Source organism: Arvicanthis niloticus, chromosome 16, assembly GCF_011762505.2.
Source record: "Arvicanthis niloticus isolate mArvNil1 chromosome 16, mArvNil1.pat.X, whole genome shotgun sequence".
NCBI classification, from domain to species: Eukaryota; Metazoa; Chordata; class Mammalia; order Rodentia; family Muridae; genus Arvicanthis; species Arvicanthis niloticus.
In genome coordinates, this window is record NC_047673.1 from 36,385,565 (window position 1) to 36,411,023 (window position 25,459).

Genomic DNA, 25,459 nt, shown 5'->3' on the forward strand with positions numbered 1-25,459 from the left:
AAACAAAACAAAAAATTGGAATTAGGAGTATTTATACTTAGACTTAATCGTATTAGAGAAAATGCTTTCTTGGTGATTGTGCTGCTTTGCTCTGTTGATTCCTATATCCTCAAAAAAGCTTTGTATTCCCTAGTAACTGGTTTTCTAGCTTTTTAGCAGCTGAAACAATTGTTTTCTGTAGAAAATTTTACCTGGAATCATAAGCATGTAAAACACTGGGCAGTAGAATTGAGAGTGGGGCTTGAGACCACCTGTCCTCTGTGGTCTGTGTGAGGTGTGACTGCAGCTAGCTACTGCTCTCTAGAGCATGTAGGGGGAATTTGTCCTAACTTTAAGTTGGTGATGGTTCCACTGGTTTAACATTGGATTGTTAGCATTATATACCTCCTCTGTACATCATGTATATGAGGAAACAGAATTTATTATATTTCAACGTACAGTCCTTTTCAAAGACTAACCTGTCACATCTGTTGGGAGCTGCATGCAAGTTACCTTTTGGCTGCTGTGTCAATGTCTGAGATAACAATTTAGGAGTAGAAAGGTTTGTTTTGGCTCCAAGATTCAGTTCATGACTAGATCCATTGCTTTTGGACCTATGGCAAGGCAGAAACCTATTGGTAGAAGGGCACTGTAGAGGGAAATTGCTTATCTCATGACAGTCAGGAGGCAGAGCGAGACAGAAGAGGCTAGGGACAAGACAGATCCTTTTAAGGCATGGTACTAGCAAGCTGTTTATTCATAAAGAGCCAGTCTCCATTGCTTTCTAGTAGTCCTCTCAGTTGTAATCCGTCAGTGGGTTAGTCCCCTGGGAGATCACAACCCAGCTACTTTTCAAGAGTGCCACATTTTTTGTATCCATTCCTCTGTTGAGGGACATCTGAGTTCTTTCGGCTTCTGGCTATTATAAATACGGCTGCTATGAACATAGTAGAGCATATGTCCTTATTATATGTTGGAGCATCTTCTGGGTATATGCCCAGGAATGGTATAGATGGGTCCTCAGGTAATGCTATGTCCAATTTTCTGAGGAACCACCAGACTGATTTCCAGAGTGGCTGTACCTGCTTGCAATCCCACCAACAATGGAGGAGTGTTCCTCTTTCTCCGTATCCTCGCCAGCATCTACTATTACCTGAGTTTTTGATCTTAGCCATTCTGATTGGTGTGAGGTGGAATCTCAGGGTTGTTTTGATTTGCATTTCTCTGATGACTAAGGATGCTGAACATTTCTCTAGGTGCCTCTCAGCCATATGAGTTTCCTTAGTTGAGAATTCTTTGTTTAGCTCTGTACCCCATTTAATAGGGTTATTTGGTTGTCTAGAGTAATTTTTTGAGTTCTTTGTATATATTGGGTATTAGCCCTCTATTGGATTTGTATTGGTAATGATCTTTTCCCAATCTATTGGTTGCTGTTTTGTCCTATTGACAGTGTCCTTTGCCTTACAGAAGCTTTGCAATTTTATGAGGTCCCATTTGTCAATTCTTGATCTTAGAGCATAAGCCTTTGGTGTTCTGTTTAGGAACTTTCCCCCTGTGCCTAGGTATTCAAGTGTCTTGCCCACCTTCTCTTCTATTAGTTTCAGTGTATCTGGTTTTATGTGAAGGTCCTTTATCCACTTGGACTTGAGCTTTGTACAAAGAGATAAGAATGGATCGATTTGCATTCTTCTACATGTTGTCCTCCAGTTGAACCAGCACCATTTTTTGAAAATGCTGTCCTAGCCGGGCGGTGGTGGCTCATACCTTTAATCCCAGCACTTGGGAGGCAGAGGCAGGCGGATTTCTGAGTTCGAGGCCAGCCTGGTCTACAGAGTGAGTTCCAGGACAGCCAGGACTACACAGAGAAACCCTGTCTTGAAAAAAACAAAGAAAGAAAGAAAGAAAGAAAGACAGACAGAGAGAGAGAGAGAGAGAGAGAGAGAGAGAGAGAGAGAGAGAGAGAGAGAGAGAAAGAAAGAAAGAAAGAGAGAGAAAAAGACAATGCTGTCCTTTTTCCCACTGGACAGTTTTAGCTCCTTTGTCAAATGTCAAGTGACCATAGGTGTGTGAGTTCATTTCTATTTACACATTGGAATATTACTCAACTATTAAAAACAGTGAATTTGAGAAATTCTTAGGCAAATAGATGGAACTAGAAAATATCATCCTGAGTGAGGTAACCCAATCACAAAAGAACACACATTGTATGCACTCACTGATAATTGGATATTAGCCCAAAAGCTTGCAATATCCAAGATACAACTCACAGACCACAATGAAACTCATGAAGAAGAAAGACCAAAGTATGGGTGCTTTCGTCCTTCTTAGAAGGAATAACAAAATACTCATGGGAGTAAATATGGAGACAAAGTGTGGGACAGAAACTGAAGGAGAGGTTGTCTGGAAACTGTCCCACCTGGGTATCCATCCCATGTGCAGTCACCAAAGATAGACGCTAATGTGAATGTCAGGAAGGACATGCTGACAGGAGCCTGATATAGCTGTCTCCTTAGAGGTTTGCCAGAGCCTGACATACAGAGGCGGATGCTCACAGCTAACTACTGATCTATCTGATCAAGGGGTTCCCAATGGAGAAGTTAGAGAGAAGACTGAAGGAGCTGAAAGGGTTGTGGCCCCATGAGGAGAGCAACAATACCAACCAACCAGAGCTCCCAGGGTCTAAACCACCAGCCTGGGAGCACATAGGGAGGAACCCATGGCTCCAGCTGTATATGTAGGGGAGGATGGCCTTGCCGGGCATAGGTGGGAGAGGAAGTCCTTAGTCTAGTGAAGGCTGGATGCCCCAATGTGGGGGAATTCATGGGTGGGGAGGTGGGAGCGGGTGGGGGCACATCCTCATAGAAATAGGAGGAGGGGGGATGGGATGGGGGTTCCTGGGTTGGGGGGGGAATGGGGAAAGGGAGTCAATCTGAAATGTAAATAAAATAACCAATAAAAAAAAACCAAAATAAATAAATAAATAAATGGGAACCAGGCAGCATGAGGTTGGATCTCATGAGCTCCTTGCTATTAAAAAAAATAATAATAATAATAAGAGTGCCACAGAGGGTTGGGACCAACCAAGCCTCTAAGGGAAACACTTACATCCAAACTGTAGAAGTCATTTAATCATAGCGGTGTGATTAACGTATGTGTTAGGGAAAACCATTTGAGTTTTTCTGAAAATGTATTATTGAGTTTTAATTATCTTTTAAGAGTATAATATAATCACATCATTTTTCCTTATCATTTCACCCTTTAAACCCATTCATAAAACCTTCCTCTTTCAAATTAATGGCCTCTTATTTTGTTATTGTTACATTTATGTGTAATACATACATATTCCTAAATATAACCTGCTCAGCCTGTAAAATGTTATGTGTATGTGTGTTTTCAGGGCTGACCATTTGTATTGGATAACTGATTGTGCTCTTCCCAGGAAAAGACTGCTTTGCCCATGCTCAGCTGCCCTTAGTTGCCTGCACTTTCGTGTAGGGTCAGGCCTCAAGGGCGTTTGTTTCCCTGTCCACATGGGTATGTTTATTGTTGTTGCATGTGCATAGCTCTGACACTGATAGAAGACGGAATCTCACAGCAGAGCCTCTGCTCTTTTGGCTTTAGTCTTTCCAACCCGTCTTCATCAGTGCTCCCTGAGCCTTGAGTCATTGTGTTAGGACTGGACTTCACAGCGCTGCTTCTGAATGCTTATGGTTTTATATAATGGTCTCCTCTGCTGCAAAGTGAAGTTTCCTTGTTAGGAGAGAAAATTACACTTATCTGTGGATATATGGGAAAATATTTAGAATATAGTCAGAGTGGGTGTAGGTTCTTCTTCAACCAAGGTAAGAAAAAATTCTTACACTGTTTTCAGGTTGTAGAATCTTTTGAGTTTTTAGAAATCATTGGTATTTATCTAGTATTAACTTTGATATTTTGTATGAAGGCTTTATTGAAACGGCTTGAAGCTGTGAAGCCAACAGTTGGCATGAAACGCTCTGAACAGCTGATGGACTACCATCGGAATATGAGTTACCTCAATCCTTCACCGTCCATTCGACGAGTGAGATCTACGCTTGGCCATTATAGCCCACTGAGTAAGAATATCAAAAGCTATTTTTTACTTGCTTGTCTCCTTTATCTTTTCTAAAAATAAAAAGTGTAATATATGTTCATATGGTAGAGATTTAAAATGCTAACATTTAGAATGCATTTCATTTCTCACTGGCACATTTTTGCATTTCACTCAATTTTGTACTTCATGTACATGTATATATATGTATGTAATGGTAGCATAGAGAAAAAAACCAAAGGATAAAATGAGGGAAAATAACAGTATTTCCTCAGATACTGCAGGAGTGTTTAGTTTTCAGTATGTGTGTTTAAGGAATACATTGCTAGGCTACTTGAATGTGGCTGAAACATTCTCTTTAGGCCATTGTAAACATTTGCTAATACCTTGTAACCCTTACAAAATTAACAAACTAAAGATGTAATTCTTTTTAACGCGTAATATGTAATCAGTTAAAGACTTAGCCACTTCTCTACCCTAGAGATGTAGGAATTTGATGCCAGGGTATACAACATACAGAAAGTCAGACACAGAAGCTGATGGATTCTAAACTATATTTTTCTCTTAAAACTGTAAGCCATTACTAAAGAAAATCGGAAGCTCTAGTAGGGCTGTAATTTGCTCATGTGCCTTAGTTATTGACTGGTCATCTCACTCATTTTAAAACATGGTATTTAGAGTGACTTAAGATACAGTCTTGTCCTGGTAACTGATATTTAGTACCATGTCTTGAACATAGCCAAATATTTGTCAAGTAAACATAAATAGTTATGCCAAGTGTTTCACTCGACCCATGTGAGTAGCCGTAAGATCCACAGGGAATTCTAAAGCACAGGTCTATGGAGAATCATTGCATTAGAGTATTAAACCATCTGGGAAGAGGAAGGAAAACCAGTCTGGACTTAAAATTAGGAAATGAACTTTATCAGATGAAGGCTTGTGTACTTGATTCAAATATTTGACCACTTTTTATCTTTGTGTATTATGTTCAGGAGGAGCTTCCAGGACATCCAGTGCAACCAGTGGTCTCAGTTGTAAGACTGATCGATCAGTGTTGGACACATCCAGTGGCTTTTTGCTAAGACCGAAACCCCCGAATGTTCGTACTGCTTGGTTGTAAAACCTTTTTTTATGATATACATTGTTCATCTGTTTGTCCTATTTTAACAATGTATTTTTCTGTACTACTATAACTATTTGCAAACATCTATAATACTTTTTTTCAACAATTTATACAACAATGAATATAATTTATTGTTATTCAGTGCAAATTGTTATCAAAAGACACTTTGATGTAAAATCAGTGTTTCATGTGGGGCATATTTATAGGAGCTCTGTGTCTGTTTAATAGAGGAAGGTGTTACACATGAATGTTTCTTCAATATTGAAATTCAGTTGTTGTGCTGACAAAGCAGCAGTGATGACAAGCCATGTTGAAACCAAGATGCTCACTCTATAGTTCCTAATCTATATGATTTTCAGTTATTGCCAGCATTAAACAAGGAGCTTACCTGGTAACGTAAGCAGCTCGGGCTGCTGTCTGCTTTACAGTGTCTGTAACTCAAGTCATCACTTGCTTATGTGAGTGTTACACTCCTTTTTGAAGAAAACCTTGAAATTTGTTTTCATGGAGAAACTGAAGTAGATTTCATGAGGAGGGTGAGCAGCTTGTACTGGTGCAATTCTTGATTCACCAAAGATGCTTCTCCTTAAGAGTCCCAGTATCCATTCCAAACTGGTTCACGCTGACAGGGCTTCATTTTAGAAGCTTCTGTTTAGATTTTTTTTTATGCCATCTGGTAAAATACTCTTAAGGATTCTGAGGCAAGAGGTAGGCTTTAACAGCCTCGTGCCTTATAACCTGTGACTGGTTTGTATCCAGATCATTTGCATCATAAACAAAAGCAAGTGTTTGTTCGGATCAGTGAGCCACACTCCCAGCTTAAAGAACCAGAAGCAGACCTATTGTATGTTAGAGCAGTGTTTGAAATGATACTGTTAGTGTATGTGCTCTCATTGGGTACCTATTGTATTAATAGAAGTCTTAGAGAAAGGAAGAAATGCTTTAGAGAAACCAAATATAAACAGGAAAGAAACTAATCACACATTAGTTAAAGCTACTGTCTTAATGTTAGTGAATTTCCTTGGTTTGGTTTGGCTGAATCCTAGACACACCGTTCAGTCTTACATTTGAAGGTCTGTTAATCCTCATGGAATTGCTAGTGACACATAGGTGTGAAATCGTTGACTATGAAAACTAGAATATTTTCCTGTCAACCTAGAGGCTGTTATTTTATAGAACAAAGTGTATGCTATTTCATAGTCATAAACTTTTCACTGCTGATCTTGCCTTTAGTAGATATACATACATTTCATATTCAATGACACATTTTTCTTAAAATATGAATTCTCCCTACCACAGTGTCAGTGCTCCAGCAGTGTAGGGTGTGCCACACCTGCTTCACCCTCATTAGCAGGAGGCCGACTACACTTAGCAAACAAACACCAGGGCATGCATTGTTGATCTTACTCTAATAGATCGTGTCTCAGATAGAGCAGTGAAGGTAGGGAATGGTGAGGCCAAAACAATGCTAGCACATGCAGCACACACTCAGACCATACACACACACACACACACACACACAATGGATCGGAATACAACATGACTGAGAGTTTTTCTGCTGCTTTTGGAGGGCTGTAACATTCTTTAGCAATTTGTTTCTTTGTCTAGTGAACAAGATTTTATATCTGCTTTATATACCCCTTAGCTGTACAAAGGATTTATTTTGTCTTAGTTTTTAACACTGCACTTTTATGTTTTCGCAACAACTTAAATTTAAAATGCAGCATTTTGGCATTTGTCCAATAGTGAATTAATCAGTTTAAAGCAGATCTTTGTGGAGCAAGAAATGTGTATATGTAAAACCTTTTATGTTCACAGTGGCATTAGCCTATGAGTATATTTTATTTGGTCTCCACGTTTCATAGCTAAAGCTAGACTTTGATTTTAAATGCTGATTTATGCTTTAGTTTTTATTATTTGAAAGAAGTTTATCTAAGTATTACTGATAACAAAGAATCAACTTCAAGTAAAAGGCACCATCTTTTAAAAACCATTTAGCATGTTTTAACATAGGTGCATATATATGATGACTGTGTAGAGATGGGTAGGAATTTCAAACAGAACAGATGTAAGTCAAGGTACTGTAAGGAAGGATCTAGGAGGCATTTGCAGTGGAGCAGTCGTGAGTACATCAGTCTCTTCAGCCTCACCAACACGAATCTGTAGGGTTAGCACTGTTGCGTGGTTGGCTGGCTGGTCTTTACCACACATACTTGGAAGATCCACATCTGTAGCTAGTGTGCTGCTCTGCTGGCTTGTAGACAGATCTGAGGACTGTTTTCATCTCTGTCAAACGTTATCTCCTTTTCTAGTAAGTTTTTGTGAAAGATTTCAAACTATTAAAACTGTTAAGGAGTAGTACCTCCTGCTCCCCTCCTCCTTCAGTCTCCACCCAACCGCTCTCACAGCTATTCCAGTCAACTCTGTGGTTCACCTGTAACCACATGCAGTTGTGCTCAGCCCAAGTATCAGAAACGGGATGTACAGCTTTGAAAGGTGATTGTAATAGGTCTGCTTCTCATCTGCAGATACAATGCAGCAACTCCAAAGTATTAAGATTACAGTAAAGCTGAAGATGCAACTTTGCCCTGGTTAGCAACGCAAAACCTGTATCGTCATTAATGCCAAAGTCTTAGTGTGTAAATGTCTGTACACCATCACAGCGAATGAGCTCTCTGATAACTGCTGAGTTGCTTATTTTCATGAATAAAGATTAGCAAGAAACTTTTAAACCATCTATTTAAAAAATGTTCTAGTTTGTCGTATTTTAGGCATGAAGAACTAGCTTGGCCTACTGAAGAAATAAAAGATTTAAAGAGAACCAAAAGTTGATTCTGTTTTATTCATAGTTTTAGAAGTAGAATAAAAATTTTTATGTACTCTACAAAACTGTTAGAATGAAATTAGCAGTTAGTTGTATTTTTGAAAATGTGATATTTCTTTGGGAAAAATTTATTTAAAATGACACTCCTGGTCAGCTTTCTTTGAACCACATGCTTTGATTCATCTTGTAAGAGTGTTATGGTACTGCAGCACAATGGACATTGCTTTAGAGCTTGAACCAGTGTGGTTAATGCTGGGTTGTTCTATCTTTTAGAGAGGGTTTGATGGTGCCGTTGGCTGAAGGTAGCAGTTGACCTTCCCAGCCCATCAGCCCAGTAGGCAGGAAGGTCAAGAAGTTGAAAGTCATCCTCAACTATACCATGAGTCCCAGGCTAGCCCATGCTGTATGATGATGAGTCATATCTCAAACACACAATCTGAAGCCACTTGAAGAACCTGTGGCTCTCACAGGTGTATAAACAATTCCTCTGCACACATGAAGGATGCATAGCACAAATGGGTTTGTATTATGTCAGGTAATTTTGATTTTCAAATCCAGAGATGGTTTTCAAGTTGTCCCCTAGAGGTGAAAGGTAAGTGCCTATTGCTGAAACCACAATGCACTTCAGACCAGTTGTTGAACATGATCAACCATTGATTAAACACCAGGCCCAGAAGCTCCTGAGCTGGAGCTAACCTGGATGCCTGCTCCCTGAGGACTGGCTTTCATGGTACCAGAAGGTATCATTCAAGCTTCCAAAGAAAGTGCCCAACCAACAGTCTTACCCAACTATGAAGCCTAGGAGCCACAACAATGATCAGCATGACATAAGGGTGCAGTAGTGGCATGTCTGCTTTAGCAGTAACCACCAACTCTCTAACTGGACCACTTAACAAGCGGGAAACAATGCCTCGTACTGGAAACCTAGCTAACTACTCAGTGCTAGTGAAGTCAAGACTGTTGGAGGAGAACCTACAAATTGCCACCTTATTAAACCAACACAACTCCTAATTACTACTTAAACATTTGTCCAGAAAAAAGAGAGAAAATTTGATATTATTGTATGAAATAGAAATTGTTCAGAAAGCACAGTGATTCACATGTCTTTTTTTTTTTTTAAACTATTTCTTTTGCTTGCTCTTGTGCCCTGTGGCATATGTATAGTAGTTAGAGGATAATTTGTGGAGTCAGAGTCAGTTCTCTCCTCTACCTTGATGTGGGTTCTGGGGACAAAACTCAGGGTTGTCCCACATGCATGGCATTGCTTCTTACCATCAAGCCATCTTGCTGGCTCCGGCAACTGTCTTGCATAACTACTTCTAGACACACAGAACCTCATGGCCCCTAGCCTTATGTCAAGCTGAGTCATTTATGCCTCCAGCCTTTGCCATTACTTGCTAACAAAGGCCTGCGCATTATGAGAGCCCCAGAAGCACCTCCCAAAAAGTAATGTGATGGGCCAGACTTCGTACTTGATTGTATTCAGGGCTGAGCCACAGTATCAGTAATCAAATAAAATCAGAATAACAGTGGCTACAGTTTAGTAGCCCTGTCCACACTTGTGCCCCTCTCTGCTTTTACCAGTCTGTCTTTGAATATAAGCTAGCTTTTTCTCACTTGAGATGGGGAATGTTGCCTGAACCCAGGGTTCCACATGTTCTGCTTGTTCTTGGGGTGTTCAAGTGCCACTACACACCTGGATGGAAAAGGATGAAGGAGCCCAGAATGGGTTGGTCAGCAGGACCTATGCTAGCAGGGAGGAAGCCTTCTCCAAGGATTTCAGTGGTACAGCTCTGTTAGAAGGTACTCCGGAAAAAAAAAAAAAAAAAAAAAAAAAAAAAAAAAAAAAAAACCCTCTTGAATGATATTCGGTGAGACAGCTTGTGCATGCACATTTTATTCAGGGGTGGGGAGAGCAGGTAACAAGGTCTATATATCTATAAATCTTGGAGGGTGGCAAGGGTTGGTTTTTTTTTTTTTTTTTTTTTTTCAGGTGAACATACATTGGCTGGGGCTTAAGGTACTGGGAATGCCTCATTTGCATGGAGAGGCATTCCAGGTGCTTGCTTTTGCAGGTTTTTATCAGGAGAAAGGAAGTTGAACCTGTGATTTCTCCTAGGACTAGGTGACATTCCTCTACCTGAGGAATGTCACCTGAGGCTCCCCAGCCTCATCTTGGGCTCCCCAGATAAGGTCAGAGAAGAGGAAAGCATACTGAAGAAGGGGGTCCATTTTGTGCCAGCTGTCCAGCCATGATAGACAATAGCAGGGTTCCCAACATGTATCGGATGTGCTAGCTGCCCTCTTGTGTTTTCTTAGTCTGCTGAGGCTGGTTTGATCTCTACACACTGTTCCTTCTGTCTGATGCTCTTCCAGTTGTCTTGCCTGGTGCATTGCCTTTCCTGAAGCCCCAAAGTGAGTAAGCACCCCTGGGTTGTCTATCTGTACTGCCTGACATGTATCCTCAGCTGTAAGTCACTTGGTTTTTGTTCTCACTAACCCCCTACTTGGGGACTTACTGTATTCTGTAAGTTGTCACACCAGATCTCGATTGTCTTCTCTTGGAATAACCTTAAAACTTGGTTGGCTTGAGAAACATCCTGATTAGAAAAGTGCACATTTTTCTATCTATGCTGGTGTTTCTGGAGACAGATCGTAAGGGCTCTGAATGGATATCAGTTTCTTGATAGAGTCTTAAGATGGCAGCATTGGGAGCTGGTGAAAGGTAGCAGTTGGGCCTGGTGTGGTATCCCCGAGACATGGCCTAGCAGCCTTGTCTTTCCCAGCCCCTTCCAATACTCTTTCCTGCTTCCAATTATTTGGCTTCACCATATCATCTCCACCCTGGGGGACTGATACCTAGGAAAGCCCAAGTCAACTCTTTCCAACTTGTTTATGTCAGGCACCGCCTCTGTGATGGGAAACCAATGTCCTCCACCGTCTTCTGCAGGAGCTAGGTGTGGTTTGTCTTTGTGCCACGTGTCCACGTACTGCTTTGTCCAGTAACGGTGCTAGGCAAGGGTGTGGGGTAAAGTATCCCCTACCCCCTTTCTTCCCATGGCTTTCCTAAGATTTGTATTGTTCTGGACAGACTTTTAACTGTCAAGTTGACACAGCCAAAAGCCATCAGAGAAAAGGATCCAAAGGGAGGAATTGTTTAGACCACACTAGCCTGCAGGCATGGCTGTGGAAGATTATTGTGTCAGTTGATGTAGGAGGATTCAGCCTACTGTGGGTGGGATCTTTCCCAGGGCAGGTGGTACCTGGGCTATGTAAGAAAGCCAAGCATGGGCCAGCCACAGCCGTGAGTTCCCTAGACGGAGGTAATGGTGTGTGTGGCAGCAAACAAGGCTGCGTTCAATTTCTTGCCTCGTGTTCCTACCTCAACTTTCCTCAGTGTTAAGGCTTATAAACCCTTTCTGCCCATAGCCGCTTTGGTTTGAAGTGTCCTATCAGTGAGAGAAAGGAAACTAGAATACCTGGTGTCCTAGTCACTGTTTGAGTCATTGCTATGAGGAGACACCATGACCAAGGCAAATTATAAAAGCAATTTAATTTGGTGTTTCCTTAAAGTTTCAGAGAGTTGATCCGTGATGATCATGACAGGAAGCATGGCGGCAGGCAGGCATGGCACTGGAGTGCTAAGAGCTTACGTCTTATCCACAAGTTTGAGGCAGAGAGAGTGGTACTGGGCCTGGCATTGGCTTTTGAAACCTCCAAAACCAAGCTGAGTGACATACCTCCTCCAACAAGGCCACTTCTCCTTTTCCTTTCCAAAACAGTTTCACCAACTATAAGGGTCCAAAAAAATCGATGAAAGAAGAACCCAGACTCAGATAGTGAGATGGTTTTTATATGCTTGCCCTAGGGAGTGGCACTATTAGGTGTGGCCTTGTTGGAGTAGGTGTGTCACTGTGGGCGTAGGCTTTAAAACCCTCATCCTAGCTGCCTGGAAGCCAGTATTCTGCAAGCATCCTTCAGATGAAGATGTAGAACTCTCAGCTCCTCCTCCTGCACCGATGCTGCCATGTTCCCACCTTGATAATGGACTGGAACTTCTGAACCTGTAAGCCAGCCCCAATTAAATGTCCTTATAAGAGTTGCCTTGGTCATGATGTCTGTTCACAGCAATAAAACGCTAAAACAGATAGTATGTAAAAACAAAGAGCATTTATTCTGTAGAAACAACCAGTATATGGGGGTCAACCATTCTCTAAAGTGGCAACCCCAGACAAAGGCACACAGGCCTTTTTATAGGGAATCATAGGAACTCTCTAGAAGGATTAGGTAACCTAAATTTTTACTGGTAGGTGTTAGGGACTCACAGATGGTCAGTGGTCTACATTCTTATGGCATGAATGTTTAACCATATGATGAAATTGGTCTGTCCAGTGTAGATGGCTCATTTTGAGATATTTCTCCATTTTTGTGGTTATCCCCAGGCTGTTCTTTGGGAGGGGGTTTTATGATCTTGTTCTGGATTTTATGGTCTCTTCTCACAGCTGGTGTTTATGACTTAGTTTCTGGGACTTATGGTCTATTTCTGAAGCTGGTGTCTTATGGCCTTTTTTGAAATCAGGCCTGGTCCTTAAAACAGAGACAAATGGGGTCCTTAAATGGAGATAGGGTTTATATTGTCCTTTCATTCCCTCCTTGAGAAAGGCCCATCTCAAATCCTTGAGATGTCTCTATGGTCTGATATTGTTTAAGAATCATCAACTGGACCATAGAGATTGTTTTTGTGTGAGTTTAACTTGAGCATTTATTGTTGGGCAGTAGACTATGACTACTTTGAAGGGTAGCCATAGCGTCTCTAATAGGCCCAAAAATCTGTCTTTATTTTTGATAATCTTTTTCTGTCACAAGCAGTCCCCTTTCTGTATGTACAGGCATATTGGCGCAATTTTGTCCTTTGTCAGTTTTAGGGCCTAAGGCAAAGCAAATTAGCTTTTTGAACAGAAGTCCCAGGAGGTAGGGCTGAGGCCCATACTAGAGTCAGGAGCTGTCACCGGGTCACCCTTATTCCTGGTTTTGCCTTCAGTGACACCGTTCTCATCCGTGAAGTAGATAGATCATTTCCGCATCTAGCCAGGGGATGTCTGTCAGGTCTGGCTTCAGGCTCTGGACGTGACTCAGCACCACCGAGGAGTTAGTCATAATGTCCAGGTTCAGGTTGGGAGCAGAGTGGTCAAGTTTAAGGCAGAGGAGGGGGTGGTATTTAATGTGGGGTGGGTTTAGGAGCAGGGATTTATAGTGTACCAACTGTGCATGAGATATCCAGTGGACTGGGGGGTTTTGGGAACTCCCTCGATGGCATGAGGGGTGGTTATAATGGGTTCTTGTCCCATGGTGATTGTATCTGTGTCCTTGACCAGGAAAGCATCGGCTGCCACATACTCAGGCAAGCTGGCCATTCTTGTGACAAGGTCTAATTGTTTAGGTAGGCTACAGGTCTTCAGTGCTGCTAGTAATAGCTTGGGGAGTCCCCGAGTCTATCTATCCTCTGGAGTCTCCCTGTTGTTAAACAGGCTCTAGTCAGGAGCTTGGCATGTGTTTTATCTTTAAATCTTTTTAGCCTTCAGAGTTTTCATCGAACGTCAAGGTCTCTAGGTCTAAGGTATATAAGTAGGGCAGGCTTCTAGTAACCTCTCAAGAAATGTCCTTAGACTCTCCTCCTTACCTTTGTATAACTTGTCTTATTTTAGACAAATTTGTGCCTCCTCCCCCAGCAGCCTTTCAGAGACCTCTCATAAGAATCTGGTGACAGACTTTTAGCTTCTCTTCATCCATCGATTATAGAGATCTCAGTCAGGACTGACCAAGGAGAAAGCCGTGTCAATGTTGGCTTGTACAGTGGTAGGCTGGCCATTTGCACCCAGAACCACCCAGAACCAGTTTCCAGGCTGCCACCTGTAAGAGCTGTTGTCAATCATCTCAAGTGGTCTAATGAATAGCCATTATGAAGTCTAATTATGTGTATGAGGGCAGAGGGTTTCTCGAAACACTTGGGATTTTGCATCTTCTAGTTGTATAGATCATTAGTGGAAAGGGGGATGTGTGGGGAACCAGTCGCCTGCAAGGGCAGTGTAATTGTGGTGGAATCTGTCTGCCCTGTTGTGTGGTCTCCTGTGGAGGGAGGGCTAGCTATGTTCCCTCTCACTTCCCCAGGTCCTGGATCAGCATCTGTCATCTTCAAGGGATAGCCATGCATCAGGATAGGGTGAGGACTACTGGCTTACAATTTTTTGGTGGCTCCATCTCCTTGACCTGTAAGATCAATGGGGTGGGTGGTAGGAAAGGCCTTGGGAGAGGGGGGCTCTCCATCAGATGTTGTCAGACAGTGATATATGGAACCTGGTCAGGGAGCCCAGGATTTCCATACATGATACTGTTAACCAAGTAGATAGTATGAAGGTGGAAAGTGTTATTCCTGTGTTAAAAAAAAAAAAAAAAAAGTCTCCTGACCATACAGTTAAGCCCAAATTCCCCACCAGGCCTTTAAGTCCTTGAAGTGTAGTGCAACTGGACAAGGTCCAGTGGGGTGGGGCTCATGGTCTGCCCCATGGTAGTTCTCAAGAAAATAAAAAAGAGCAAATAAAACACAAAGACAGAAACAAGAAAACAAGCCTACAGGGGTCCAGGAAAGAAATCAAAAGGAAGCCGATGGTGGCCTATTCCCAAAACTGGGCTCTGCCAATCAGGAGCACCCTGCCAGTCTCTAACAAAGCCTTGTTGGACTGGTGTTCTCTGACTCCAACTGAAAGGAGTCCAGAGATGATGGCCTAAGGACCTGTTAGCTTCCACAAGACCTGGGTCGGGATGGAGTTCTCTGTCAACTAGGGGGCTGGGGAGCGTCCTCCAACCCTCCCCAATCTCCGCCCCCCCCTCCCATCCCCCAGCCAGGAGGGACCTGCATCCTCCTGCACTACCTCCATTTGGCCTCTAGGTTGTGCAGACAGAAGAAATCACCCCACACTGAATAAGACAGAAGACTACTTGGAACAAGACAAAGACACAACACAGAGGTGTGCCCCCAACTCACTGATCGGCAGATAGTCAACTGTCCTCCAAAAAACCCTCTACTATTACTGAGTCAAGGGGACCCCAGCATTTCCAGGCCCATGCACCAAATGTAAGGGTCTGAAATTGCTAAAGGAAGACCCCAGACTCAGTATGTAAAACCAAAGAGCATTTATTCTGCAGAAACAACCAGCATATGGGAGTCAACCATTCTCTAAAATGGTGACCCCAGACAAACGCACACAGGCCTTTTTATAGAGAACTGAGAGAAAACCCTAGAAGGATTAGGTAATCTAAAAGTTTTCTGGTGGGTGTTAGGGAGTCACAGGTGGTCAGTAGTCTACATTCTTATGTGCATCAGTTCTGCGGATACTCAGTCTCAGGTTCACTGCTATGATAAAATAGGTTTGTCCAAGTGTAAATGGCCCATTTTGAGATATAATTTTTTTCTCCATTTTTGCGGTTATCTCTAGGCTGTTCTTTGGGAGGGGGTTTTATGATCTTGTTCTAGGTGTTAGGGTCTGTTCTCACAGCTGGTGTCTTATGATTTAGTTTCTGAGACTATGGTCTATTCCTAACTCTGGTGTCTTATGGCCTTTTTGAAATCAGGCCTGACCCTTAAAATAGTGACAAATGGGTTCCTTAAGATGGAGACAAATGGGGTTTATGTTGCCCTTCCACAACTAGGGACCAACCATCCGAATACATGTGTCTATGGAGGCCATTTTCATTCAAACTACCACACCTTGCTTACCTCCTTATGCCAGACTGAATACAGTTCATTAATAAGTTCATATCAAATGCCTTCTTAGTCAAGGTTATTATTACTGTGAGGAAAACACCATGACCAAAGCAACTTGGGGAGGGAAGGGTTTATTCAGCTTACGCTTCCACATCACAGTTCATCATGAATGGAAATCGGGACAGGAACTACAGCAGGGCAGGAACCTAGAGGCAGGAGCTGATGCAGAGAATTAGCACTGCATACTCAATTGCTCCGTGTGGCTTGTTTAGCCTGGTTTCTTTTAGAACCCAGGACCACCAGCTCAGGGATGGCCCCACCCATAATGGACTAGGCCCTCCCCCCACCTATCACTAAGAAAAACAAAACAAAAAAGCCCACAGCAGTGGTTCTCAACATGTGGGTCATGCCCCCACCAGGATTACGTATCAGATATTTACAATTTATAACAGTAGCAAAATTAGTTATAAAGTAGTGATAAAATTTTATGGTTAGAGGTCACCACAGCATGAACTGCGTTGAAAGGCTTGCAGAATTAGGCAGGTTGAGAACCACTGACCTACAAGATATTGTCTACAGCAGGATCTTAAGGTGGCATTTTCTTGAGGCTTCCTCCTTTCTGATGACTTTAGCTTAGGTCAAGTTGACAAAAACCATCAAGTCCAGATGTCAAAGCCTTTGCCTTATTTTTGACCTGCTGCATTTGGTGTCAGTTTTTTAAATAACGTCTCTTTGATGACACATTATTTCAGTTTTGCTTCTGATTGATGGTAGCATGTCTTTTGTTTCTACTTATGTATGCTTGAGTGTAGGTGAGTATATGCACTACATGCATGCAAGGGGACCGGGGCGGGGGGAGGTCTAGTGTTGGGTCCCCTATAGCTGGAATTACAGGCAGTTGTAAATTGCTTCAAACTTGAGTAGGGTAGGGTGCGCAGGCTGTACTCTTAACCACTGAGCCATCTTTTCTGCGCCAGGTTGTTTTGAATCCATAATGAAAACTCTTGATGTTGTAGATGGCATCTCTCAGACTTAATTTTTTTTTTTCAATTAATGTACTATGGGGGTGGGGTGGGGGGAAGGGATGACCTGCATGTGACACAGTGCACATATATTGAAATCCAAGGACAACTCGGAAGAGTCAATGTTTTACTGCCTTGTGAGTCCCAGGGGGTTAAACTCTGGTCTTTAGGTATGGCAGCAAGCACCTCCCTCTAGAATTACAATTCCATAATTTTCCTCATACACTGAAAATCAAAGGTGGATAAAAAGATAATGTCTATAGTTATGGCTTGGGGGAAAGACTCCCAGAGATGGGGTCTTAGTCTGGCAGGGAATTCTAGGTTTTCACCTTAATGTGACCTCCTTCCCCAGACTTTGAGGTTTGAGAGTTTTGTACCTTGATGGTACAGTACTAGGACCAAAGGGAATTTCTTCCTGTCCACCTTCCCCTTCCTGTCTGGTCCCAACATTCCAGTCACTGGCCTCATTCTAGGAATTCCTGTTGAGTGAAATCGCTATAGAAGCAGCAGCTCAGCAGGACTCTTGAAGCAAAGGGCACTGGGTTTAACTACAGCAGGCAGGAGAATGCCTGTAACTGGGTCATGTGCAGTCTGTGTGTGTGTGTGTGTGTGTGTGTGTGTGTGTGTGTTTGTGTGTGTGTCTCGCGCCTGGCCAGCTCCTCACTCAACTCCCCACTGAATGCCAGGGAGGGCAGGCTACAAAACAATTTGGCTCTCGGTTGGCCTCTAATGACCTCCCCTTAGTTCACTGCAGTCAGCTCCCAACTACATTTCATGGCCTGTGGGACTAATGCCTTAGGTTTGGAAATACTGTCTTAGGTATCCAATACAAAAGTATTTTTCCTATTAGTCTGTGTATGCATCATTTAATATGCTAGACTGGAAAGAATGCATCTGGAAGGGCTGGCTCTGTCAGCATTATTTGCTCCTTGTCCCTGGGAGACTGGATTGACAGATCTTCCAATCTTTTCCATCAATTTAGAGGCCTAGCCTGAGATTAGATGTAACTCTGGAAATGGAAAACACACGCGCACACACATCCCTTGGTTGCTCTGGCAAAAACAAGGCAGCCAGTGTTTTACCCACAGGAAGGAGTTAATTGGAAAGGTCTGGTTATCACAACCCCAAGCTCTCCTCTATCAGGAAATACAGAAAGCCGACTATTGCCTCCTTTCCAAATTTTGCCCAGTATCTGCTCTTTTCCCTGTCCAGAAGCTCTTGTTTTCCACTTGAAATAATAAAACACTATATTTTATTTGAGTGTTTTGCCTGCAAGCGTGTTTGTGCACCATTGTGTGCCTAGGGCCAAAGGAGATCAGAAGAGCATCTGAGATCCGTGGAACTGGGGTTACAGACAGCTTCCATGTGGGTGCTGGCAACTAAACCTGCACCCCCAGCAAAAGCAGTAAGAGCTTTTAGCCCTCAGCCATTTCCCTATCTGTCCCACCCTTGAAATTCCTCTTTCTCTTGCTCACAAATCTTAGAGTCAAGTCCAAATAGGCTTTTCTCCTAGTTCTTAAGCTGACATGGAAAGGAAGTACAAGTAGCTACTTTGTATACCTAGATAGTTACTTTCTTTCAAGGTCCTCCGAACATTCCCCTCCCCAGCCCTCCCCCCCACAACTACTTTTGTTTATTCCAAGTCTAGATTTACTGTATCAAACTAAGTAACAATACTATTTCAACTTCTCCCCCACTTAAGTAGGGCAGGGTCACTTTCAGTGCCTCCTAGGCACTAAATACTAACCAGCTTGATAACTGACATGGTAAACTCAATGTTGGATGTGAATCTCCCTCCACCTCCCCGCCACTCCCCCCACACACACCAATCCCTGGAAAACCACCCCTAACCCTCAAGATGGTAGTATTAGGAGACAGGTCCTTCGGGAAGAAATTAGATCTGAGCATGAAGCCTGTCATGGTGATTAATATCCTTCTAGAGGGACTCCAGGGAGCTCTCCTCTCTTCCCACCCATTTGGAAGTCAGATGGCTCTCACCGGAACTGATCTTCATAGATGCTGAGGTTTTAGAACAATGAGGAATGCATTTGTTGGCTTATGAACGAGCTAGTGTTTGGCACACTTTGTTTCCAGCCCAAACTGAGACAAGTGTTCTTCAGTGAACACTGTCCACTTGAAAATTTCTAGGAATCAGAATTCTGTGCAGGAACAAAAACAAACAAACAAACAAACAAACAACCCAGAGGACTTTCTAAGCATGCAACATTTTTACCCCTGTGAATGAAAGCTCAGCAAAGTTCATCATCCCAAAAGACTGTATGGAAGTCCGTCAGGGGACTGTGGGAGCTCTGTTCGTGTTACCACACCTGAGCATTCAGCACGTGTGGTCAGACAGTATGTGACCTGCTTATATTTGAAAAACGGGTTCAGTATAGGGCATGCACACTGGAGTCGCTGACAAATGTGTCCTGCTTAAAAACATGCACTGATGCTTTTCACTGTTAGTAGTTAATAAGTTCAGAGAGATAAAGTGTATTGAGTAATCTTTATTAATGAGTCACATTGAGTTCCTTTTTCAGCATCATTTCAGTTAATTAATTAACAAGTATGATACGCTATCTTCTGTTTTCTGTGGGAATCTAAATGTAAAATAAATACAAAATACTTCTGTGGTTTAATGAATACTCAATGAAGCATTTTTCTGAGGTATTCCTTATGGTCTGGTTTTATCCAAGATCTGTCTTTTTTTATTTCCTTAAGAATAGTCTGTTAAACCACACAATGGATCTGTGAACTTGTGAACTTGAGGATTACACATATTTTTTGATCTCATCATACAATACCAATACAAAAGCACCACCCATGCCTCTCAATACATTGGACCAAGCACCTTTGAAGAAAGCCTTGGCTCCTTCATCTTTTGCGATCTTCCTCCAGCAGTCAAGCGTCCCCGTGTACATAATATCAGCTGTGGAGACAGATGTGGGTAAGGGTTCCTTTCCTCCTGAGCAACTGTTAAAGCTGTCTTCTAGCACCCTTAATTCGCAAACTCAAGACCAGTTATGTACAAACTGGAGCAATCAACCAGTTTACAGACTGTCAAGCTAAAGCTGGAAGGCAGGGTAAGGAGTGTCTGTCACACTCTCTGGATAACTTTCTCTGGATGAGCAGACGAGCCCTGGGCTCAGGTTGCACTGCCCAAGATTAAGAAGGAAACAATAAACGGTATGACTGTTGGGTTGTACAAAATCCCCTCACATTTGGTGTGTGTGGTTTTTTTAAACATTAAGAATGGCAGTTTCATGCTTTTACCTACGAAGCTACAACTACCAAAGCAGGATGGGTCAGGCAGTTTCCCATTTAGCTAAAACACCTTGTCTCATTTACACTTCCAATAACTCTAAAAGGAAGCAGGGGTTTTAAGTGTACAGCTAATTACCTCTTTGCCCTTGCTTACGCACCCAGGCTGTCAATGCCTAGGGCCAACTCTAAAAACTTCCATTTGTTACATTCTTACAATTTCTTTAATAAAAAGGAAAAAAATTCTCTTGAGGAAAAGCTAAAGGAGAAATTATAATCTCAGTTTCTGAAGTTCTTACAGAGAAATTTTGCCTTTCAACTTAGAAAAAAAACAAAACAACAACAACAACAACAACAAAAAAACAAGGTCTCTTAGCACTTCTGAGTGTTTGTTCTCTAGGAGTAAAACCTCTGATTCCCACTAGGGGAGTTCATGCTTACCCCCTTTTCTGCCAGACTGCATCATCATCCTACGACGAACAGTGTCAAATGGGTAGGACACCAGCCCCGCCACCGCTGTCACACTCTGGGCAATCATCCAGCTCACAATAATATGCACATTCTTGGGGTCTGGCAGCATCCCTGTGAGCAGAGCCAAGAAGCAAATGGCTGTCAGGTGCTTCTCTCAGCAGCATGGTAAAAAGCAGGTGGCGGGAAGACAAGCAAGGCTACTGTCCCAACTCCATATCCTACCCTTCCGTAAGAACTAGCTCCTCCCAAAGATCCCTTACATGCAACCAGGCAACCAACCAAAGCTGGCTGCTGCCTTCCCTTAATCCAAGGAAGCTACAGCTCTATTGAGCTCGCTTTGAGTTCAACTGAGTTACTAACAACTGTGTTGGGTTAGAGGGAGGCTTTGCATCCTCTGAGTAGCTCAAAGCCATAGTATTTACCAGTATGGGACACAGAGGCTCCTTTGCTTACTGATTTGTACAAACCACATCACATCGCCTCCTCAGAACTCAGGTTAGCTCAAAGGTAGGAAAGGCAACTAACAGATACAAAGGTCATTGTGGAACCATAGATCACACAGAATCCTCTCTCCATGCCCCCTCCCTCCCCCCACCTTCCATCCCAAAGCCCGTCTCTCACCCTTGGCAGTGTCATAGACTCCGAAGTAGGCAGCTCTGTAGATGATGATGCCCTGGACAGAAACACTGAAACCCTGGTAGAGACCCTTCAGGCCATCAGACTTGAAGATCTTGGTGAGACAGTCGCCCAGCCCACTGAACTCACGCTGGGAAGATCCCTTGCCCACGTCGGCAGCCAGCCTGGTCCTAGCAAAGTCCAGCGGGTAGACGAAGCAGAGGGAGGTGGCCCCAGCTGCCCCGCCGGAGGCCAGGTTACCAGCGAAGTAGCGCCAGAACTGCTTATGACGATCCACACCTCCCAGGAAGATCTGCTTGTACTTGTCCTTGAAGGCGAAGTTCAGAGCTTGGGTGGGGAAGTACCGGATCACATTGGCCAGGTTACCCCTCCAGAAGGAGAGAAAGCCCTGCTCCTTGGGGATTCTCACGACACAATCAATGATGCCTTTGTATTGTTTCTCTGCACTGATCTGTTTGCTGGCATGCTGGACCTAGTTTGGGGGGGGGGGGGGGTGACAGAGGACAGGCAGGGAGAAGGGAAAACAGGGGGAAAAAGGGTTTGTATTTCCTCAAGTTTCATTTTCTTGTCTTTATTTTGATATGGTCATCCTATATAGCCCAGGCTAGCCTAGAACTCAAAAATCCTCCTGTGTTAGCCTCCCAAATGCTGGGGTCACAAATATGCACTACATGCCCAGGAATCTCCCCCATCTTTCCCTTTCAAGAGACAAAAGAGAATTCCAATGGTTTTTTTTTTTTTTTTTTTTTTAATGTATTAGGAAATCAGTTATCAAGAAAATACCAATAAATGTTAGTTACTTGGCTAAGCTAAAAAGCAATCCAATTTTCAGTCATTATAAGGGAATTTGAGGGAAATTCCCTGCAGGCTTATGGGAAATGCAAATAAAGATCCCTCCCTCAAGGGCTCTTAACATGGAGAGCAGATGACAATCCCCGGGCTTTACTCTAATGTCCCTTGAGACAAGGTGGTCTTAACCTTAGGTGTCTGAAAATTTTCAAGCAGGTAATTCAGATAATTGATTGAGTTACTACTGCTGTGGCCAAACTGCTGGAGCATTTTTGTGTTGATGTTTAAATGCCCAAAAGGCTCTTCCCCATTGAATAGCGTTTGCTTTTGGGATGGATCAGATGATGATGATGACAGGCCCTTCAATGACCGTGAAGAAAATTATATGGGGACAAGATGGCTAAGGCGGCCTGAATTTATCCTGAATATTACTTCTGAATTTCTGCCTCAGTGTCTCCATGCGTGAATACGGGCCAAGGATGATTCGGATCTTGCAGAGGTTATAGAAAGATGAATGAAATCAATGTCAAGTTATCGCGCAGTGCAGCGACACGGAGCGATCCCCCCCCCCCCCCCGTCAATGATTAATCTGATGCTTCTATTGTAAACCATGGATGCAGATAAGGTGCAAAGGATGTGACCAAAGGGTGAGGCCCGCCTAAGAGGCCTTGGATGGAATGTCGCTTGCTGTACCAGGCAAAGGATCTGGCTCGAGGTAGAGCAGCTTCGGGGTGGGTTTCCATATATAGACACCCCAACGCGGGCGCCACCCGACACCAGGAATCTGCCACTGACGCTGGACCTGTATCTGCGTAGAGGGCACCTTCTCCTTCGCGTAGGCCCCGGGCTTGAGGCCTAGCACAGATTTTCCGCAGCGCCGCGCGCGCGCGCGCCGCAGCATCCCCGCGCCCCGCCCGCATCCCTGCGCCCTGCCGCGCGCGCCTTGCCCGCATCCCCGCGCCCTGCCGCGCCCCACTCGACACCCCCACCCCAGCCGTCCTTACCTGCAGCAGCAGTTTGACCCTCTCGATCGGGGCGACCGCGGTCTTGGAGACAGCGGCGGCGATGCCACCTGCCAGGAAGTCCTTAACGAAGCTCAAAGCCTGATCCCCCATGCTGAAAGCCGGGCGCGCACAGCCTGCAAGGAGCCGCTCTTTTGCTCTTGCCTACGCCCGGCCAGGCACCGCCACCCTGTCTCCGTCCCTGCACGACGCGAAGGGACCGCCCGCCTGACCGCAGCCCTCCTTATATCCCCGGCTCCGCGTCTCGCGAGAGAAGGAGGGACCCCGGCGAGCGCGCGGCGCGCATTGGCTGGGCTGGTCCGCGGACAGCCCCTCTCCATCCCCCTCCTTTGCAGAGGGCATTGGGGGCGAAGACGCTTCCGGGAGCTAGGGGTGGGTTGGGGGCTGTGCCTGCAGCTTGGGACGTTTAAAGGGCAAATTCATGTTATCTGTCCCAGCGAGCCGAGGGAACACCGTGTCTCTGCTGCCTGTGGGCCGTTGTATTTATAGCTCGCGAGGATTTAGCCTGGGGACGACCTGGGGACAGAGAAGGGGCCCCGATGCTTCAAGGGAAGCTCTCTTTGACCTCGATCCTGCACCACTGTGCTTTTGGCCAAGAAGGTTTTAGGCTTCCACCCCTTCCCGTTGTCAGGGCGTTTCCAACTAGAGCTCACTGCCTGGATTCGGGCCTCTGCAGAGCTCTGCGTTTCTGCAAAGAAACCATACTCCTCCCAAATACACACTAACATCTTTTTTTTTATGCCACTATTGCCTCATAGTAGCGGGCAAGCTCCTGTCTCTGACTTCTCTCCATTCAATCCTTGAACCATTCAATCTGTTAGGAAATATGTAAGCATCCGGCACTCTGCGCCATCAGGGAGGGCGGAAAAAAAAGCAGAATGCAGGGACGCTAGGTGGATTCTCGTTTTGGCAGTGAATATGGATGAGTGGCTTTTCTGTTAACTCAGCCTGTCACACCGACACCCAGCCTGGAGGACTCCTAAGGAAAAGACTCTCCTTTATTAGCCCCTCATCTGTCTCTCAGCTCCTGGGATTCTCTTGTAGACAGACCTCTAAAGGGCTTGAATGAACGTCCTGCTCTTAATGAAATCTCAGCCACATTCTGTGCAGGATGGTTCCAGTTGGCTGGCGGCTTCTTAAGGATCAGAGTCCTCAGTCTTTCGGGAAGGTCAAATTCTTGGCTGTGTCTGCCTCTATAGTAGGCAGCTTGAGGTGGTGGAGCCTAGGCGCTATCTAATCCTGGAAAAGTGATTGAAACTAATTTTTTAAATATATAGATGTGAGATTTAGTTTCCCTTACCTCTTTTAAGCCAGTTCTAATAGAACTGCATATTTTCCATACTGCTGCCCTTTCCACAAGAATGGGTGCTATTAGTTTTTTGTTTTGTTTTGTTTTGTTTTGTTTTTTAACTTCAAGCTCCTTATTCTGTTCTTTCCCCACATTTACCAACCTTCGTTTGGTTATCTGACAAGGCAGTTCATCTTTTTAAATGTTTGCTGATCCATGCACACTTCGTGTTAGGTGTTGACTGAGCTGCAGCCATGTGTCTCTCGGAGCCTAAAGACTTAGTAGAGCAGAGGTCACTGGCTGGCTGCCAGGAGCGCATAGGTAATGCATTTATTTGCAGTTGGGCAGGTTAGAGTTAGGGAAAAACAAGGCCAGGACTTGTTACAATGTTGCTAGAGGTCAAAGAAGACAGAAGCACAGACAAACACAAAAGACATCTCTGTGCTCCTTCAACAGACACTAGCTGGGCAATCACTGTGTACCAGGAATAGTGGCCTCTAAAGGAAACACAAGTAGCACCTTGAGCCACCTCCAAGGACCTTGAAGTTCAGTGTGTCTGTCACAGTTTCACACACCATATTGCATAGACAATATAATCCATATATTAGTCATAATTATAATTATGTATCTACTCCATTTGGCTCTATTAATATTGAAATGAAGCCATTTCCTTTCACTTCTATGTTAGAGGTTGCCTACTTACCTTTTTGTTTTTGATATGCATATGATGTTTCCATTTATTAAGGGTAAAAGCAAATTTGCAACTTTTTTCTTTTATTGAAAATATGGGTTTTTTCCCATACAGTATATTCTGATTATGGTTTTCCTCTCCTTGGTTTTCCCAGTTTCTCTCCCACTCCAATCCAGATCCACACCCTTCCTGACTCTCATTAGAAAACAGCCATGTAAGGAATAATGTAAGATACCATAATAAGGAAACAAAAACAAACAAACAGGAATAAGGCAGAACAAACAGGAAAAAAAAGGAGACAAAGAAAAAAACACAAGAAACACACATGTCTGCATGCACAAGAATCCCATTAAAAACACCAAACCAGAAGCCATAATATAACTGAGTGAAAAGAAATAAAAAAAGGAAGACGTGACTGCTCCTGGATATGGTGAAGGAGGTTTATTGTAGGTAAAAGGGAAAGCATAGCCAGAAGCAGGATGAATAAGACCCTGAGTTAGCCACGTGAGAAAAGTGGGGAGG

General features: G+C 43.7%; 2 protein-coding genes across 5 annotated transcripts in view; one reads left to right on the forward strand and one right to left on the reverse strand.

Moving 5' to 3' along the window:
• Positions 1-7,998, forward strand: part of Cfap97 (cilia and flagella associated protein 97) — a 42,048-nt gene extending 34,050 nt beyond the window's left edge. For all 4 annotated transcript variants that reach the window (XM_076914096.1, XM_034520955.2, XM_034520956.1 and 1 more), the window contains 2 exons: positions 3,923-4,073; positions 5,041-7,998. In XM_076914096.1, coding sequence (XP_076770211.1) covers positions 3,923-4,073; positions 5,041-5,168 — 279 coding nt within the window. In that variant the 3' untranslated portion in view covers positions 5,169-7,998. The remainder of the gene's footprint in view (positions 1-3,922; positions 4,074-5,040) is intronic.
• An 11,275-nt stretch (positions 7,999-19,273) lies between these two features.
• On the reverse strand, positions 19,274-23,172 carry Slc25a4 (solute carrier family 25 member 4). The gene is made up of 4 exons (XM_034520750.2): positions 22,941-23,172; positions 21,133-21,619; positions 20,482-20,622; positions 19,274-19,708 (listed from the first exon to the last, which is right to left on the reverse strand). Exons 1-4 carry the CDS (start codon positions 23,049-23,051, stop codon positions 19,551-19,553), a joined length of 897 nt encoding a protein of 298 aa, XP_034376641.1. The 5' UTR covers positions 23,052-23,172; the 3' UTR covers positions 19,274-19,550.
• Between the last annotated feature and the right edge of the window lie 2,287 nt (positions 23,173-25,459).